The sequence below is a fragment of the Penicillium cosmopolitanum genome (assembly GCF_028827165.1).
Source record: "Penicillium cosmopolitanum strain IBT 29677 chromosome Unknown utg000005l:1.0-4006212.0:1.0-4009387.0, whole genome shotgun sequence".
In the NCBI taxonomy this organism is placed as follows: Eukaryota; Fungi; Ascomycota; class Eurotiomycetes; order Eurotiales; family Aspergillaceae; genus Penicillium; species Penicillium cosmopolitanum.
In genome coordinates, this window is record NW_026622675.1 from 2689877 (window position 1) to 2706933 (window position 17057).

Consider the following 17057-nt stretch of genomic DNA (forward strand, 5'->3'; position numbering starts at 1 on the left):
GTTTTGGATTGGAGCAGGTAATGGATGTTTGTCTTTCAGCCAGTGTAGAGGCCATAGTACTGCTAGCTATGACCGTAAGTATAGCATGGGAGAGCAGCATTGTGTTTCACTTGGGATGCAGAATATTCGGGTAGGTGACTGTGCTATTCACCATTGTTCATCAATTACCAGGCGCAAGGAATCCATCATAAAATAGATTATTTGAAATTGCCCCATCTAGATCTCTTGAACTTTACCGATGAACGGGTTGAACAACGTGTCTATAAATGTTGGTTATTGGTTCCAGCGATTATCTCTAAGGATTATTTCTCCTCGGATGATGAATAAGTAAATGCTAATACAAGTATGGTTAACTCAAACGTTATTCAAACCAATATGTGTCTATAAGTGGTAGACCACCTAATGAACTATGATCAGCTCCACCAACGCTATCCTAATGCGAATGGTTTTCATGAGGTCATAAGCGCCGGTACAATTGGTACATGACTATTCATCATCATATTGATTGTTGAGACCCATGTTTTATCTCAAATTCAGATCTCATTACATAGACCGCTTTTTGAACATAACACTATGGTATTCCAGCCGTGGACACTTTCCAGAGTTAAGGCTCCGATGGATATTACCTGGAACATCATCCATGGGTCTGTATCATACTTGGTTGATCTAAGCTGCTGTACAACCCACAAGACTCAAAACCCGGCGAGCTACCCTGTAGAGTCCTTTCTAAACCACCCGAGGAGTAATAAATTGACTTGATCTCCACTCCTCAGATGTAATATGGTTAATACTAGTTCTGATGCCGGTGCCGTTGGGATTCTTCTGTTGTGAGTAGAGCTTGAGGGATTAACCACTTTGTGGTAGTAGACGCTCAACATGCTATAGACTCACAAGATTGAATTTTGGGTTAGGGATAAATTAAACGCTCAAATTTAGTTATATCTACCAATTGTGGATTTGATATTATTACCCTGAAAGCTCAAACTGAGAGGAATATGCACACAGGGAGTTCCCATCATGGAAGACATATTGTTTGCTTTTATCCTGGGCGACTTTTGTATCCCAACTCGGCGAATGAGGAGAGGCACAGATATGTTGGGCATCCATATCAAAAATTACATTTATGCAGCCAGAGTGAAGAAGTCAACTGGTTCTTAATTAAACATCTTCACGGATTACTTGGTGCAAAAAAGAGTACAAAGAGCCGCATAACATAGGTATTGTTCCGTGACCAAGACGAGGCTGACAAGCATTTTTCTCTTGGCCGCGAGGGGCTTCTTCGCTATCATTGGCTGAATGGCTCGCTTCACAGGCACTACACTCCGGATTCATGCAGGAGAAAGGTCAGTTCGCGGGATATGCCTGGTCTGAAATACGATTGGGCGCTTATCCCTAGGTCATGATTAACCGGGGAGTTGCCTTAGCTGAGACCGAACACCCCCGCCCACGCAGAGGGGAAGTTATTCATGATCTTTCCTGTCTCATGAGAGAATTGAAAGTTGACTCTCAAGGAGCTAGGGCTACACGGTCAACCTTTGTAGCCTTGTTGGTCAATTGTATCTCAAGTTTTTGCCTATATTTTATGAGATGATCCGTTTCTTTGGCCATTGCTCACTATGAACGAGCTCAACCCAGACATTTATACGGTCGCATGGATAGCGCCGCTCGAAATCGAGGCACAGGCTGCCCTCCATATGTTGGACAATCATCACCGTGGGCGATTCGCGTTGAATAGGGGTGACGACTATGTGTTCCGCGCTGGTGATCTTGGTGGACATAATACCATCATTGCTACTCTCCCGGCAGGCCAGGAGTATGGTACCGGATCTGCTGCTGCACTTGCCAGCCAGGTGAAGAAATTCTTTCCAAATCTCTGGTTTGGATTGCTAGTTGGCGTTGCTGCTGGTCTCCCGAGTCTGTCACGACACCCGCCTCGTGATATCCGACTTGGTGATGTCCTCGTAGGACTTCCGGAGGGTAACAGCGCTGGCCTTATAGCCTACGACTTGGGCAAAGATACGGGAGCTGGTGGCTTCCAACTGCTACGTGATGGACACGTCTTGGCAAATACCGAGACTGTTGTCCGATCGGCGATCCAGAATATCAAACTGATGGCGCCTCAGGATGTCGACACATTTAAATCATATTACGAGACCATTCGGTGTAAGCAGCACGCCAATGGGGATTTCAACGATCCTGGCCAGGACCATGACCACCTATATCAAATGGACGATAAAGGAGTGAGCCATATCGTTCAGCGAGAACGGCGTCCTGATTCAGCGCGAACCCGAGTTTGGTACGGACCGATCGGATCTGGGGAGAAACTTATGAAGAATACTCGGAGGCGAAATGAATTGAGAGACAAGTATAGTATCATCGGGTTGGAAATGGAAGCCGCTGGAACAATGAATCGTATACCTGTTGGTGTGATTCGAGGGGTTTGTGACTATGGGGATGAACACAAGAATAAAGGGTGGCAGTCTTATGCAGCGGCAATGGCTGCCGCCTATGCCAAAGCGATTTTATATGAGATTAGACCCAAAGCCTCGGCCCCGGCTTACGTGAAGCGTGGTTAGTACGCAATGAATTATTTTTAAACTGCTGAAATCCTTCAATCCATGTTGACTTGTTCAAATAACTTCCTAGAAACCGATGATCAAGGAATTCAGTCAAGATTACCAGTTCGCACAACCTTCCTTGGGCGAGAAGAGGAAATGTCTCAAATGAAGCAATGTTTTGGCTCTGACTTGTGTAGAAAGTCTTTGGTACTCTGGGGTCTGAGTGGGTCTGGGAAGACACAGCTCGCCATTCACTATGTCAGTACTAACAAACAGACTTACAAGTCTGTGCTGTGGATCGACGGATCAACTTCTGCTTTGATTCATCAATCCTTCGAGAACCTCTCACATCATATTTCAGGTTACAATCGAGAGAGACCAGCTACTGAGCAAGTCATCGAGTGGTTGGAGAGGGAAACGAATCGTTCCTGGATGATTGTTTTCGACGGTGTCCCAGGAGCTTACGATGTCGATGACCCCGAGAACTTCGATATTCGGAAATATCTACCTACTTGTGATCATGGTCATATCTTGCTGGTGACAACAGCGTCAGATCTACACCTTCGTTTAGCACTTCCCGAGATCCACTTGGAAGGCGTCGATGACATTACGGGCTGTTCTATCCTTCTCAGATGCGCGGGAGTTCAAGCACCCGATGATTCTGGGAAAGCGACAGCACGGTCAATCTCTCACAAGTTAGGAGGTCTCCCCTCGCTCTTGAACAAGCTGGCACTTTGTTATCCTACGGTGTCATTCGGATGGATGATTTCAATAAGCAGTTTCAACAGCGCTTTTCTAATAAGACGCTCAAAACTCCCATGAAGAAGTACGTAGGGTCTTACGAAAAAGGGCGCACTCTTTGGGCGGTTTTTGAAATGTCATATGACGGTCTCTTCCAGAGAAGTCCCGACGCGGTCAAGCTTCTTCACCTTGCCGTCTTTCTCAGCCCGGGGTCAATTCCTTCTATTTTTGAGAACAGAATCGAGCTAGGGGTACCTGACTTCACTTTCGAGATACCTGCTTCTAGAGCAGGTATAGTTGAGATGCAGTCATTCGGCCTTCTATGCTGGCTGGATAAATTACGCGGGGAGTTCGGAGAGCTCGGAGCTGCCGTTGGTGAGCTCGAATCGTCAGGGTTTGTCAAGCTTGGTCGAAACCAAAACAATGCTGCTGTCGAGAGCCTTGCGGTTCACTCTCTAGTTCGCGCTTTTATTTGTTCGAAGGCATCAGAAGAGAATATTCACGAGAGCCTAGCGACTACCTTTTTTCTTGGTGGGAAATCACTTCGCTATGGAACAAAAGGTTTTCGGTTGACTGAGCTATGGAAGCATACTGGTGAGCTCAGACGACTCCTTGTGGAGTTTCTTTCCTCAGTCCCGACACCATTTTTTCAAGGTCCCGACGGTCAATACTTTGTGCTATGTGGAGCTGTGGCGCCTGTGTACGCCTATACTTGCCGCCTGCTCGGCGATTTGGAGGGATCCAGCCGTTTTTGGGATATTGCAATCAAGTACAGAGTCATCGCTGAAACGGCATGGCCAGATACAGAGTTGCACATGGATGAGATTTTTGAAGCGGCAAGAATTGATGTGAAGGTTGGAAGCTTCGGAAGAGGGATAGAGCGATATGAGTTGTTTCTTGCTCATTGTGATCAAGTCTTCCCGGACAACGATGAAAGAGCCGTCCAAGCCGCTGCCGCGCTCCGTGAAGCTCGAGAGACTTTTCGAAACATTGAGCACAACTTTGGTCGGGCTATCGTGGCACAGAGAGTCACGAAACAAAGACCCGTGGAACCGACGTTGGGCGAGGCGATATCATCTCTTCACAAAGCCACGAAAAATGGTGACATAGAGGAGGTGAGGTTACTGCTCGAAGCTGGAGCAGACATTGCTGCCCCAGATGAAGGATGGACGCCATTACATATAGCCTCACGGTATGGCCATGTCAATATTGTGCTTCTTCTTTTGAAAAGAAAGGTGGAGATAAATCCTACAGATAATCGTGGTTGCACACCGCTGCATCTAGCCTCTGCACATGGATGCTCACAAGAAGCAAGTTTGTTACTAGAGCATGGAGCTGAAGTTGAACATGAAAACTTTCAAGGTGAAACGGCTTTGATATGCGCAGCCCAAAGTGGCCATGAGCTGATTGTGCGCTACTTGCTACAACATGGGGCCAACCTAGATATACAAGACTTCGGCGGCAGTACAGCACTTTCTCGAGCATCAGGCCGTGGCTATGATACGATCGTCGAGGTATTACTGGAGCATAACCCTAACTTGGATTTACAAAACTCCACTGGAAGGACGGCTCTGGCCGAGACAGTTCATGCAAAAAAAGAAAAAATTTCTTTCATGTTGATAGGGCATGGGGCTGATCCAAACATACAAGATCAAAATGGTTGTACTGCACTGCACTGGGCAGTGGGTTATGGCCTGAGTAAAACCGTCATCATGTTACTGGAGAATAATGCTGATCCAAATATGCAAAATGGCAAAGGCCAAACGCCTTTGATAACGATGGTGGCTTTGTTGAGGCATGGTACAGCGATCCCCTTATTGCTACTATACCATGGTGCTGATCCAAACATACAAGACAAAGAAGGTTTCTTTGCACTGTACTGGGCAGCTGAAAATGGCATGCATGACACTATCCTTGTATTACTGGAGAATGGCGCTGATCCAAATCTTCAAAATGGCCAAGGACGATCGCCCTTAATGGTGTCAGTAATGAATCCATTCAATGATGCAGCGAACAGTCTAATGCTCATAAAGTATGGTGCTGATCCAAATATGCAAAGTGCAGGTGGCTTTTTCGCACTTTTCTTTGCAGTTTATTATGACAGGAATGATCTCATCCTCATGTTATTGGAAAATGGTGCTGATCCAAATCTTCAAGCTGACTCAGGCCTAACAGCCTTGATGAGAGCGGCCCTTTCAGAACATGAGGCAGCAGTCTCTTTACTGCTGCAATACAATGCTCGGATCGATATAATGGATAGTCTAGGTATCACAGTTGAAGCTTGTGCATGCCTTAATCAAAGTATATTACGTCTTTTGTCGGAAGCAAGAGCGTCTTCCCTGACCCTTCAGAGCTCGGACCGCACCAAAAGTCTTGCCGAGAGTACAGAAATTCTCAGCCAAAATGACCATGAATCCCATCAAACACAAGAGTATGACGAGCAGAAAAGAGAGCCCAAGGACGTGGGCGGGATGCTAGAAGGGTTGAGAGAGCAGCGCAGAGAGACTACAAGGACAATGGGTGAAGCTTGGAAGCGTCTCACGAAGCGGCCATGGAAAGGGAAGGGAAGAATGGAGAGGAAGAATGGTTATGATTTTTCTCAGGCTGATGACGACGGTGATAGTACTCATCATTCTTGAGTTACTACTTGCACGAAGAAGCTGCCAGTGGATGGTGCAATGGGATAAAATACTATAATATACATACTTACATCACTGACTCGGGAATTTAAAACTAATAGAAGGTGAGGATCCATGAAAACGACGCCAGAAACGGCCGTCTTTCTACTAGCACTTTGAAGAAAACATCTAGGTTTTATATGCGTCAAATCACATAACAGTAGTAATCTCAGTCGAAATACAGAATTCACAACAATTTGAATATCAATCATCCATTTTGTTTTCTTCCGGAGGAGGGGTTTCCACGATAAATTCACGACCATTCTCATCCTTCCCAAGCTCATGCGTGAGATGCCAACGTAGATCATTGCTAACGAAATACTCATCTGGTGCCCACTTCTGGCAATCGAGTTTGCGAATCGTTTCAAACGAAAGCCACACATACCTCTCCACATATCCCCCGAACGCATTTTGTACCTAGTGAAGGTGCCTGGAATAATTGGTGCATCCATCAGATCGGCACGGAGACGTGGATAGATCCCAGTGCCCGTCGGTTCCATATCAACAGCGAAATTAGGATCATCAAAGCCACTTTCCGATGAATACCTGTAAGGGTCGACTCCTAGCTCTGCTGAACGCCTTTTCAGGTCCTCCAGGTAGAAAGTATTACCGACTTGTTTTGCAGCCTCCATTAGACCAGCACTTGGTGTGATACTGGCGCTGAGATCTTGATATAGATCCTGGTAATCACAATAGATAGATGTGACTGCAATCTGCTCATGCATGGATGGGCACCGTTTAGCAAGAGTGAATAATGCATCTACCTCTGGTTTAAGAGGCCACCAAATAAGCCAAGGCAGATGTGGGTTATCATCGGTGAAAGTCGCAATATCGTTAACCATGACCCGACGGGCATTGATAGCGACTTGGATTTGGAACTTATCATAAACCCTGCCAAGATCGGTATTGGTGTCTAGTTTCTGCTGCCACCATCGCGCAAACATGGTATGATGATAGATGCCACGAATAATACAAAGGTGCTCGATATCGTGCATGAAACTTTGAATACGAGGATCTGGCCCAAGGCGAACATATCGGTCCACATTCCCCTCGTAGGCGGCCATTTGGCGTAGGAGGTCCTTCTTTAATGTTGGCATATCGAGTGGTAGAGGCTCCCAGAGTAGTGTAGCTTCTTCTGGAGTGAGATAAACATAGCGATACCGGGCTGGCTTTTCAAGCTCAAGACCTAGACCTAGGTCTTCCTCAATATCAATATCGATTTCAAAAGGCCGGTACTCCGAGGAAATTGTTGGGCATTTGCATAGGTCTATCCAACTACATTTATAGACTACATTCAGCTTCAATTCATAATTGTAAACAGGTACTTCATGGCCCTGTGTAAGTAAGTAATATAAATTCCTCAGTCGTATAGTGAATGCCAAGGGGACTAGTTATAAAAGCCCTTCAATTCCCTCCCCTTCAAGTTCCATCCACACGCTCTAAAAATACCCCACGCACAAAATATTATAAAGAACCGAAACGCCAGAACGACCAACAAAAGAAGAGAGCAATTGGCCTTGGGCCACACTCCCCATAGGATAAAATCGTAGTCGCAGTCGCAGTCGATGTCGTAATCGTAATTATTCCGTCTCCTTCTTCGCATCACCCTCCAACTCATTACTCTTTTGAATTAAATATTCCCCAAGGACGCGCAGCGGATTGGGATGGCCTATATTGGGTTCCACGGCGTCAGATATATGTATTCATTTTGTTGCGCCTTCAAACCTTGTTTCTCTTTCTCTTCCCCAGAGTAGAATGTGGTATGTATGTGCATGGCATGTACGGAATGGTTCTGGCGCAACGCAACGCAACGAAACGCAACGGAACTCACTGTTCTCGCGCAACGGACTTCATTCCTTCGAGTAGATGCGGCACAACTTTATCATTTAGGTAGACGCGGGCGGGCGCACCGCCGGGTCGCACCTGTGTTGCGGAGGCACCGGAGAGGTCTGCGGTAGGTGTATTTGAGCCGTTGACGTCCATTTTGGAGAATTGATCTGGAGCGGTTGCGGTAGTGGTACTGGGAGCTGGCGTTCGAGCTGGAGAATCCGTTGAGAGTGGAGGAGGGTTGGTGTGCTGTGCGCGCGGTAGAATGTTTAATTAGAAAGTGTTGCTTTGCTTTGCTTCGTCTGTCTTTCTTTTCCTCTCGCTTGCTGCTCCGGCGCAAGGTACTGGTGATAGGAAAGTTGTAGAACAGCAGGGATTAGATCCGAGGCTGACGATGGGAGCTGCTAGGGTTGTGCTGGGGAGCTCGACTGGGGTTTCTGCTGGGTGAAGTTCAAGCAAGGTTGGAGAGCGGAGAGCTGTGGAGCTATCGAGCCTGGGCTGGTTCCGCGGAAGTGGAAGTGGGAGTGGGAGGGGTGGTAGAAGGAAGAAAGAAGAACAGGTTTGTCGCTTACCGAAGTTTCGGCCATGATTGCGGTTGACTCAGACACGAGGCTCTATCAATGGAAAGGAAAGGAGTGAATCATCGCAGTTAAACTTAGTTGGATTGTTCTGCTCTTTCCTTTTTGTAGCGCCAATTGACCCCGGTCGCTCTTGCCTAAAGTGGCACGGCACCATCAGGTGACCTCGTGTTTCTCTGCCGCGAGGCGCGCGTCTCTCGCGGGGCAAGACATCACTGCGCTGACGCCCTACCCATGGATCGAGGTCAGAATGTCGCTGCTGCATTATTGGGAGACACAGCGCTCCGTGAAACGAAGGAAGACCTCCGGAGAGGCTTCTGACACAACTCCCAAATTGGAGGAGACGCCCGGCGAGGACAGTGCCAGTGCCAGTGCCAGTGATATGCGGCCGGCGAGCCCGAGTCCCTCGACTGGTGTTGCAGACAGTACACGCTTGACGGGGAATGACGAACTCGAACACGAATACCAAATAAAGAGCAGTCAGACAGATTTGGAGACCTCTCTTCCTGCAATTGAGACCGATGAACATGCCATCCGAGAATACGAGGCATCTCACTCTCAGACCGAGAAAAACGAACACGACGAGGAGACGGATACAGAACCTGGGTTACATGTCAGACTACGAGATGGCGTATGGCAGAAGGGCAAAAGTTCCATCTACGTAGATGCGTTCAATCTAGCACTGGAAACTGTGCTGGAGGAAGAATCGCATCTCTTCAATGCGGCTGAATTGTGCATATTTAACGAGTGGAAGGGGCTAGCTTATGAATCACAATACTTGTATGATCTCTCCAATTCTTTCCCCAAATATTCGTGTATTAACACCCCGTCCTTAGATATGTGCGGCTTTTCCTTCGCAAGACCTCCGCATGGCATCGTATCAATCGCCTGGGCTATTACTCTGACATATCAGATCTATCCTCTGTAGCCGCGGATCTCCAATTAGACCGCAGCTTACCGAAACTCGAAAATGAGGACGAGGACGAGGAAGACACACCGTCAACCCTGGGCCCGTCTTTTAGATTCGCAGACGGCATGACCGAGATCACAACACTGGAAGAAGCATCCTCACTACTGCTACTAGACGAGCTAAAAGGCTTCGCTAAAGAAGCCAAAACCCAAGGAAAAAACAAGAAGGAACTCCTATCCGCACTCCGCGAAAGCAGTCAATCCCAAACCGGTCTCGGATTCAAGGATAAATCCTGGCAAGCCAACCAAACGACAAATCGAGATGACCATTTCGTCGCCAAGATCCTCGATTATACAGGCGAATGCATCCGTCTCGACCCCAGAACCACGCGCTCTCTTCGAACGCGTCCATTTAGTCTTCTACAGATCAACCGAGTGGAGCGAGAAATCATTAACAACAATAATCCTGGCGAAAATTTCTCGACGGAATTTCCCCAATTACATCGTCTGTCGATCGAACTCGATCTTCCCTTCTCGAAAATCATTATTGGAATTCGAATCCGCGCTACGTACACAATTTGATATTGACAATATTCTCGAATTTAACGGCCCGCCAACGACAGAGTCGTTGCAAAGTATCATCAACCTGGCCGTCAACATTCACCCCCGCTGGAGGTCACTCGTCAACGAAGAACAAGAAAAGGAAAACAGTATCTACGAAATTGGCGAAGGCGCTTATCTACGCCGCTTCTCGCCTGCTTGGGTATATACGCGAATCATTCATAAAAGTCTCCACCCACTCGGTCGATTTAAAGAACATAAACGTGAGCATGAGATTATCAGCGAACTACTTGCTCAGAGATTATTCCACGCATCCAGGCGCGGCGCTTGGTATCAGCGGAAAGCGTTGTTGGAAGAACACTACATGTGGGCATTGACACCCACCGAGGATCGGAGTGAGGAGAAACAGCGCAAGTTTTGGAAACGGGTTGCGCTGCGGACGTGTGAGGAGGGTATTGAGGATCCGCTGTGTCATTTGATATATCATTATGATTTGCAGAAACGGATTACGAAGCTTGAGAAAGCGCTTAAGTTTGTTAAAAGGGAACAGCATGATTTTGGACATGTTATGCTTTCTAAACCTGCCGAGCGGACTATTGAGGGTATTCGGATTGAGCGTGATGATGATTTGCCTGCTGCTGCTGCTGGCAGCAGTGGTATTGCTTCTGCTGCTGCTGCTGCTGCTGCTGCTACTAAACGGGGCAAGCCTACGATATGGATTGATGAGCGCGAGGGAGGCGAGTGCAGGGTCGAAAGCATGTGTTTGAGCTGGTATCGGGATAATGGTTGGAAGGGATATCACTCTGAAGGAGGAATTGTGCGAACATTATTCGCCTACCTCTTTTACGATATCCTCTTCACCTATGTGCCGAATGTGTTTCAAACGCCCTTCCAGACCTGCCCGCTGGATCTGCATACAGATGTGTTCTACCCATCGCGCGCGTCAGAGATAAATCATCGACTTGTCGAGATTACGAATGGTGACGCGGAGCGTATAGTGCGAGAAGTGCATGATCGTGAATCGTCAACCCAGCCTTGTGCCATTGGCCTTGATTGGTCTTTTGAATTGTATGATTTGGTTGAGATTGTGCAGAGTTTCCGCGGCGAGGCTCTTGCTACTATTTGCAAGGTTATGGCGCAGGAGTATCAGCAGCGCGGTGGGGGGATTCCGGATCTTTTTTTGTGGAATTATGAGATGAGAACTGTTATGTTTTCGGAAGTTAAGTCTGAAAATGATCGGTTGAGTGATACTCAGCGATTGTGGATACATATTTTGCTTGGGGCTGGGGTGAAGGTTGAGTTGTGTAATGCTGTTGCGAGGGAGGTGAGGACGGGGTGAGTGATGATTATGTATACTTCAAGTTGTGAATGTATATATGCTGAAATGATGCCGACGACTAAATATACCTGCAAATATTGCATTTACCACTACTAGTGGACACGAGAATCTGAAAACACCGTGACAGCCTGGAATTACAAAATCTACATTTCATTTACTTGCTGCTACAGGTTGGAAAATTGCTCAAGTAGATCCAATGATCACACTCGGGGAGGGTATCACTCGTAAAATAGTTCTTTTTAATGGGCGTATCTAGCACACATGAAAGATAAATCCGAACACATGTCCGAAAATGCCTTCCATGCCCCTACTATCTCCAATAACCACAGACAACCAACGCCTTACGCTTATGCGACAAGGGTGGAGGCAGTGGCGGACTCGTAGCGCCAGGTGGGGGGGCAGGACACCGACGGTCTTGTAGTAGCGGGACAGACGGTGGATGCGGGACTCGATCAGAATAAGGCGGAACTTGGAGTCAGTGTCCTTGCGGTTGCGCTCGAGGTGCTTGCGGACAGCGACGGCCTGGGAGAGAAATTGTTAGTGAAATTGAACAATTAGTTTACATGGGAGAGGGATTGCTTCGCGGAGGCAGAAGTCTTGCGGTACGGTACCTTCTTGATCAGGAAGTAGAGGTCCTCGGGAAGCTCGGGGGCGAGGCCTGTTATTCCAAAAATCTCTCTGTCAGTCTAATTCTTGACCAAGCAGAGGCTTAGCTGCTGGTGCATTTCTGCTACCAGAGTATTGTGTGGGTATATGTATCGGGAGGAAAAAAGTAAATGCGCTGGGAATTTCTCTCGTTGCCGGAAGAAAAGTATTTCGGTTTCTTTGGACGCGATTGAAGTTCCCATTGCAATTGCTTTCTTCCTTCATCCGATTGATGCGATGGGGGAGGAGTGGCGAGGTGAGTCGTACCGCTGGACTTCAGAATACGGAGGATCTTGTTACCTGTTCACAGAAGAAAAAAGTTAGAAAATCTCGACCCTTCTCACGGTCTCTTCCAAAAATTTGAAAAAAAAGACCTGTCGCAATTTGCAGGGAATTCCATACCGGTCACGATCTTGACCTGGGCAACACCGTGGGAGTCACGGAGGACGACACCAATCTGGGAGGGAGTGGCACCCTTCTTGGCCAGCTTGCAGATGTGGTCGACAACCTGGTCGGGGGTGGTCTTGAGCCACGCGGGAGCGGCACGAGAGTAGGGGAGAGTGGAGGAGGCAATGCCCTTGCCCTTGGAGTGAAGACGACCCATTTTGGCTGATTTGTCGAAGTTGTCGAGTGGATGAGGAAATTCACGGGGCGGAGTTTGCGATGGCGATGGACTTGGAATGTTCCAACTCTGTGTGGGTCACGTGTAGTGGGTCATGTGAGGGTCATGTGATGGGACGACCTTCGCTTAACGCTAGCTTTTTTCTGCTGGGAGACTCCGCCTTTCCTTCCGACTTCCGAGCTGTTTTTTTCTCTTTATTTAATCTCCGTCTCTGCTCTCTGTCTATGTCAACCACTCGCAATTCGTGTCAGGTTGCTCTGAAATTGATGTTTTTCAGACGATCTCACGGTTCACGATTGTGTTGTCTCTACATGATCAGCTTAATGTCGCCATCCGCCCATCGATATCTCCAATTGATTCTTACTAACAGGTCAGTATCATCATATCTTTTTGCTTCTGCCCTGCCACCCTCCCCTTAAATGATGAAAACATACTTTTTTTACTATTTCTGGTACCTCTTGATTTAGAAGCGTATCTTCGGATGCGTCTTCGATGATCTAAACGGACTTCTGATTACCTCTCAACTGCCTCATCTTGACTCTCAAGCATTTGATGAAAGCTGTCTTACTGACCGTTTTCTAGCCTTTACTCCTCTCACAAATAACTATGCACATGATATTGATCAATATATTCCATTCTTTACAACTCTTGAATTTCTATACCGTATCGTTGTTTATTGTAGCATATACATGGCTGTTCTAGTATACAAGGTGTCTAGGGGGCATAGCTTCCATGCAAGGATGTCATGACCATTTCAATGTCTTCACCGACGTAGTCTTTTAGACACCCGCCTGGTTTCAGTCGATTGAGCAGTTTCGACGACGGGGTCTGCCGGCACTTTCCTCTTCTTGCCTGCAGGCGCCTTTGTAATTGGCTTCTTCTCTTCCGAGTCTTCGGTCTTGACACCGTTCACTTCTTCGTGCTTTGGCGCCGTCAGTGCAACAGCCGTCGTCACTTCAGTCTTTATTTTCACGTCCGCGCCTTCATCTTTCACTTTGACATCCACCTTCTTAGTTGTCGCAAGTTGATCAGCAAAAGAGCGCAAGTCCGCGGTGAAAAGAACGCTATGCGCCCATCCAGCTTCTTGTCCCCAAAGCTTGCGGAAATGATTGGCCACTGCATCGTAGGTTACCTTATTCAAGGTCTTCTGTGAGCTTTTCCCGAAACGATAGTCTCGTTGCGCGATTTGCCAAACTGCTAATTGTTAGAGCCTTGCAATTTAAACGGAGGGGAGCATTGAGTAGTACTAGTACTAACCATGTGTGTCCACGGGCACTGATTCACCCCAGCCTAAGCCCATCAAGCATACACAATCGGATACCTTGGGTCCAACACCTTGTAGCTCTAATAGCTTCTCATGTGCCTCTCGGTATCCATCTCGTCCTTCGGGTTTCATCTCATTGCCGGTCTTTGCCTCTATGCCGAATGCTGGAGACTCGGGGTTACAAAGGCCATTCAGCCACCCTTTCTCTCGTTCCTGGGAGACCATGACCGCCGTTTTGTAGAGATATTTCGCACGGTAGCCAAATCCTAGAGTGCGAAGATTGGCTTCAACGTCCTTGCCTGCCAATGCCTCGGGTGCAGGGAAATCATGATAGGAGCGGTCGCCTATTGTCGCGACGAATGGACCATAGTGTATGCACAGCTTTTCCACCATTTGTGAGATGCGCGAGATATTGTTGTTGCTGCTGCATATAAACGACACTAGCGCTTCCCATGGATCTTGACGCAAGATGCGCACGCCGGAGAAGGCAGCTGCCTTCTTCTTGAAATTGGGATCGTTCGCGGACCATTGGGTATAAAGCTCGCTCAGATTGGAAGAGAGGTTCAGGTAATGTTTGAGGATCGACAGAAGTTGGTCATCTTGGGTGATTCCGGAGTGCGCTTTACTGTCGCTGTCTTCTGTGTCGGATGGCGCTCGAGAAGGGAGGACTGAGGCGGGAGGGGTTGGTAGGGGATCGGATTGACAGGTTCGGTAGTAGAGATAGCTTGAATCTTGCTTCAGGGAAAAGAGGCGACCATAGAGTACACAGCGCCATTCCTCACTCTCGGGGATCTTCTGCCATCTAAAAGCTGATGTTAGCTTGTTGCACGGGGCTGTGAGGTGCTACTAAGATATGTGCAAACCTGAACGATTGCCCGCAGCGGAGAGTTGTATTGATACACAACTCGCTCAGGCTCATAGGTAACTTGCACCATTCTGAAAAGACCGTCATGATCAATCAATCTCAATTTGTCTGCTTCAATAATTGCATGCAAACATGTAATTGACTGGGAACAGACCGTGCCTTAAGGTGAGAAACGACGATAGCGATAAGCACCCGGCAGAATTCCTTCTTGGCAACAACAGGAGGCGGTCAACAACCCCAAGCTTGCTAAAACTGCATCTCCCTTTCAGTAAAGCCAGGAGAGCTTCGTCATCCCCAAAGCTCACCATGAACGGAGACACTTATTCTTCCAGAGGTGTGTTACTCTCAATCGCTAATTGAGGAATTCTCTAACTTTCCCACCCTTTTCACAGATTCTGGGCGCCCGCGCGATTACTATGTACGTATCAGCTTTTACGCCTCTCGATGACTGCAACTAACTTAATTCAGCGCGACGAGCGACGTGATAGAGACCGAGGTGACCGGGGAGACCGCAGTGAGCGACCAGAGAGAGGAGAGCGCCGGCGCTCGCGTTCGCCTCACCACGGCTCCCGAGGGGGCTCGCGCCGCGAACACGAAGCCAACTCCTACTCATCCAGCCGCGACTACCGTGCCCGTGAGCGCGAAGACCGCTACTCCGGCAGACGCGAAGAGCGTGACTGGGACCGAGGCGATCGCGGTGACAGAGCTGAGCGTGGCGGTGGCGGTGGTGGTGATCGCCGACGACGTGACTTCGATGACAGACCCCGACGAGACTTGTTTGAGGATCGACCCCGACGTGGTGGCGGTGATCGAGACCGTGGTGGCCGGGACCGCGGCGATCGCGGCGGTGGTGACAGAAGAGAGCAACCAAAGAGGAGCCCTTCACCTCCGCGGAAGAAGGAGCCAACCCCCGATTTGACCGACGTCCCTTCCATCCTGGATCGCAAGCGTCGTCTTACTCAATGGGATATCAAGCCCCCCGGCTATGAAAATGTCACCGCCGAGCAGGCGAAATTGTCCGGCATGTTCCCTCTGCCCGGAGCTCCTCGACAGCAGCCCATGGACCCTTCTCGCCTCCAGGCTTTCATGAACCAGCCTGAAGGGGAATCCACAGAGTCCACAGCCCTCAAGCCATCCAACTCCCGCCAATCCAAGCGTCTCTTCGTCTATAATATCCCCCAGAACTCTACAGGAGATTCTGTCGTGTCTTTCTTCAACCTTCAGCTGAACGGCCTCAATGTCATTCACAGCGTCGATCCTTGTATCTCCGCCCAAGTTGCCGATGACAAGTCGTTCGCCCTTTTGGAATTCAAGACTCCCAACGATGCAACCGTTGCGTTGGCCTTTGATGGAATCACCATGGCTGACGGTGGTGAGAAGGGACTTGAGGTCCGCCGACCCAAGGATTACATCGTTCCCGGTGGAAGTGGAGAGCAGGAGTACCAAGAAGGTGTGCTTCTGAACGAGGTGCCAGACTCGCCCAACAAAATTTGCGTTTCCAACATCCCGCCTTTCATCCCAGAGGAGGCCGTCACCATGCTGCTCAAGTCTTTTGGTGAACTCAAGTCATTTATCTTGGTGAAGGATGCCTCGACGGAAGAGTCACGCGTAAGTTTGCCTTAATGGTTTCCCATTCATTCCATATAACCGATCACTAATTGAATCAAACAGGGTATCGCATTCTGCGAGTATGTCGAGCCCACATCTACTCCCATCGCCGTTGAGGGTTTGAACGGTATGGAACTGGGCGATCGCCACCTGAAGGTATCCCACGCCAGTATCGGAACCACCCAAGCCGTTGGCCTGGACATGGGCGTCAACGCCATGTCGATGTTCGCCAAGACCACCTCCCAGGACATGGAGACGGGTCGTGTTCTGCAGTTGCTGAACATGGTCACCGTGGACGAGCTTCTTGACGACGACGACTACGAGGAGATCCTCGAGGATGTTGGCGAAGAGTGCTCTAAGTATGGCAAGGTCCTGAGCTTGAAGGTTCCGCGTCCCAGCGGTGGAAGCCGCCAGACCTCTGGCGTGGGCAAGATCTATGTTAAGTTCGATACCGAGCAATCGGCCACTAGCGCCCTCAAGGCTCTCGCTGGCCGGAAGTTCTCGGACCGCACCGTTGTCGTCTCCTACTTCGGAGAAGAGAACTTCGATGTGGACGCCTGGTAAAGATGAGAAAATGCTGCTTTGAAACGGTATCTGGTTCTGCTTTTTTTCTTTTCTTTTTCTTTGCTTCGAGCCGAAGGAGTTCGTATGTATCATAGCAAATAGGCCCATGTCCACTTGATCACGATGGTTTGGTTTGGAAGTCGTCCTCAAAATGTAATATTTTGGCCTATTGGTTTAGCTCGGTTTTTGTCTTCAATTGGGCAATGGTATTCATTGGAATTACTAGTATAAATCCCTGTAGTGTGTCTTGTCGGATTCTCGATGTATCGGCACGAGTGAATCTGGAATAAACCTCGTG

General features: G+C 48.5%; 7 protein-coding genes across 7 annotated transcripts; 4 read left to right on the forward strand and 3 right to left on the reverse strand.

The window, feature by feature from the left end:
* Positions 1-1616: 1616 nt before the first annotated feature.
* Positions 1617-3380, forward strand: N7509_004015 (5'-methylthioadenosine/S-adenosylhomocysteine nucleosidase family protein; the record flags this gene model as incomplete). The annotated part of the gene is made up of 2 exons (XM_056628652.1): positions 1617-2571; positions 2647-3380. The coding sequence occupies 2 exons, from the start codon at positions 1617-1619 to the stop codon at positions 3378-3380; spliced, it is 1689 nt and encodes a 562-aa protein (XP_056491386.1).
* A 53-nt stretch (positions 3381-3433) lies between these two features.
* On the forward strand, positions 3434-5938 carry N7509_004016 (ankyrin repeat domain-containing protein; the record flags this gene model as incomplete). Its single annotated transcript, XM_056628653.1, has 1 exon — positions 3434-5938. The coding sequence occupies one exon, from the start codon at positions 3434-3436 to the stop codon at positions 5936-5938; it is 2505 nt and encodes an 834-aa protein (XP_056491387.1).
* Positions 5939-6363: 425 nt separating this feature from the next.
* N7509_004017 (uncharacterized protein) lies at positions 6364-7960 on the reverse strand (the record flags this gene model as incomplete). Its single annotated transcript, XM_056628654.1, has 2 exons — positions 6364-7252; positions 7809-7960. Coding segments are annotated over 2 exons (1041 nt in total), but the record flags the coding sequence as incomplete, so codon positions are not given.
* A 567-nt stretch (positions 7961-8527) lies between these two features.
* On the forward strand, positions 8528-11191 carry N7509_004018 (fanconi-associated nuclease 1; the record flags this gene model as incomplete). Its single annotated transcript, XM_056628655.1, has 3 exons — positions 8528-9162; positions 9219-9661; positions 9708-11191. Coding segments are annotated over 3 exons (2562 nt in total), but the record flags the coding sequence as incomplete, so codon positions are not given.
* Positions 11192-11443: 252 nt separating this feature from the next.
* On the reverse strand, positions 11444-12440 carry N7509_004019 (40S ribosomal uS15 domain-containing protein; the record flags this gene model as incomplete). Its single annotated transcript, XM_056628656.1, has 4 exons — positions 11444-11713; positions 11803-11849; positions 12104-12136; positions 12239-12440. 4 exons carry the CDS (start codon positions 12438-12440, stop codon positions 11444-11446), a joined length of 552 nt encoding a protein of 183 aa, XP_056491390.1.
* A 781-nt stretch (positions 12441-13221) lies between these two features.
* N7509_004020 (8-oxoguanine glycosylase OGG1) lies at positions 13222-14674 on the reverse strand (the record flags this gene model as incomplete). The annotated part of the gene is made up of 3 exons (XM_056628657.1): positions 13222-13652; positions 13716-14524; positions 14586-14674. 3 exons carry the CDS (start codon positions 14672-14674, stop codon positions 13222-13224), a joined length of 1329 nt encoding a protein of 442 aa, XP_056491391.1.
* A 357-nt stretch (positions 14675-15031) lies between these two features.
* On the forward strand, positions 15032-16759 carry N7509_004021 (splicing factor u2af large subunit; the record flags this gene model as incomplete). The annotated part of the gene is made up of 2 exons (XM_056628658.1): positions 15032-16195; positions 16259-16759. 2 exons carry the CDS (start codon positions 15032-15034, stop codon positions 16757-16759), a joined length of 1665 nt encoding a protein of 554 aa, XP_056491392.1.
* Between the last annotated feature and the right edge of the window lie 298 nt (positions 16760-17057).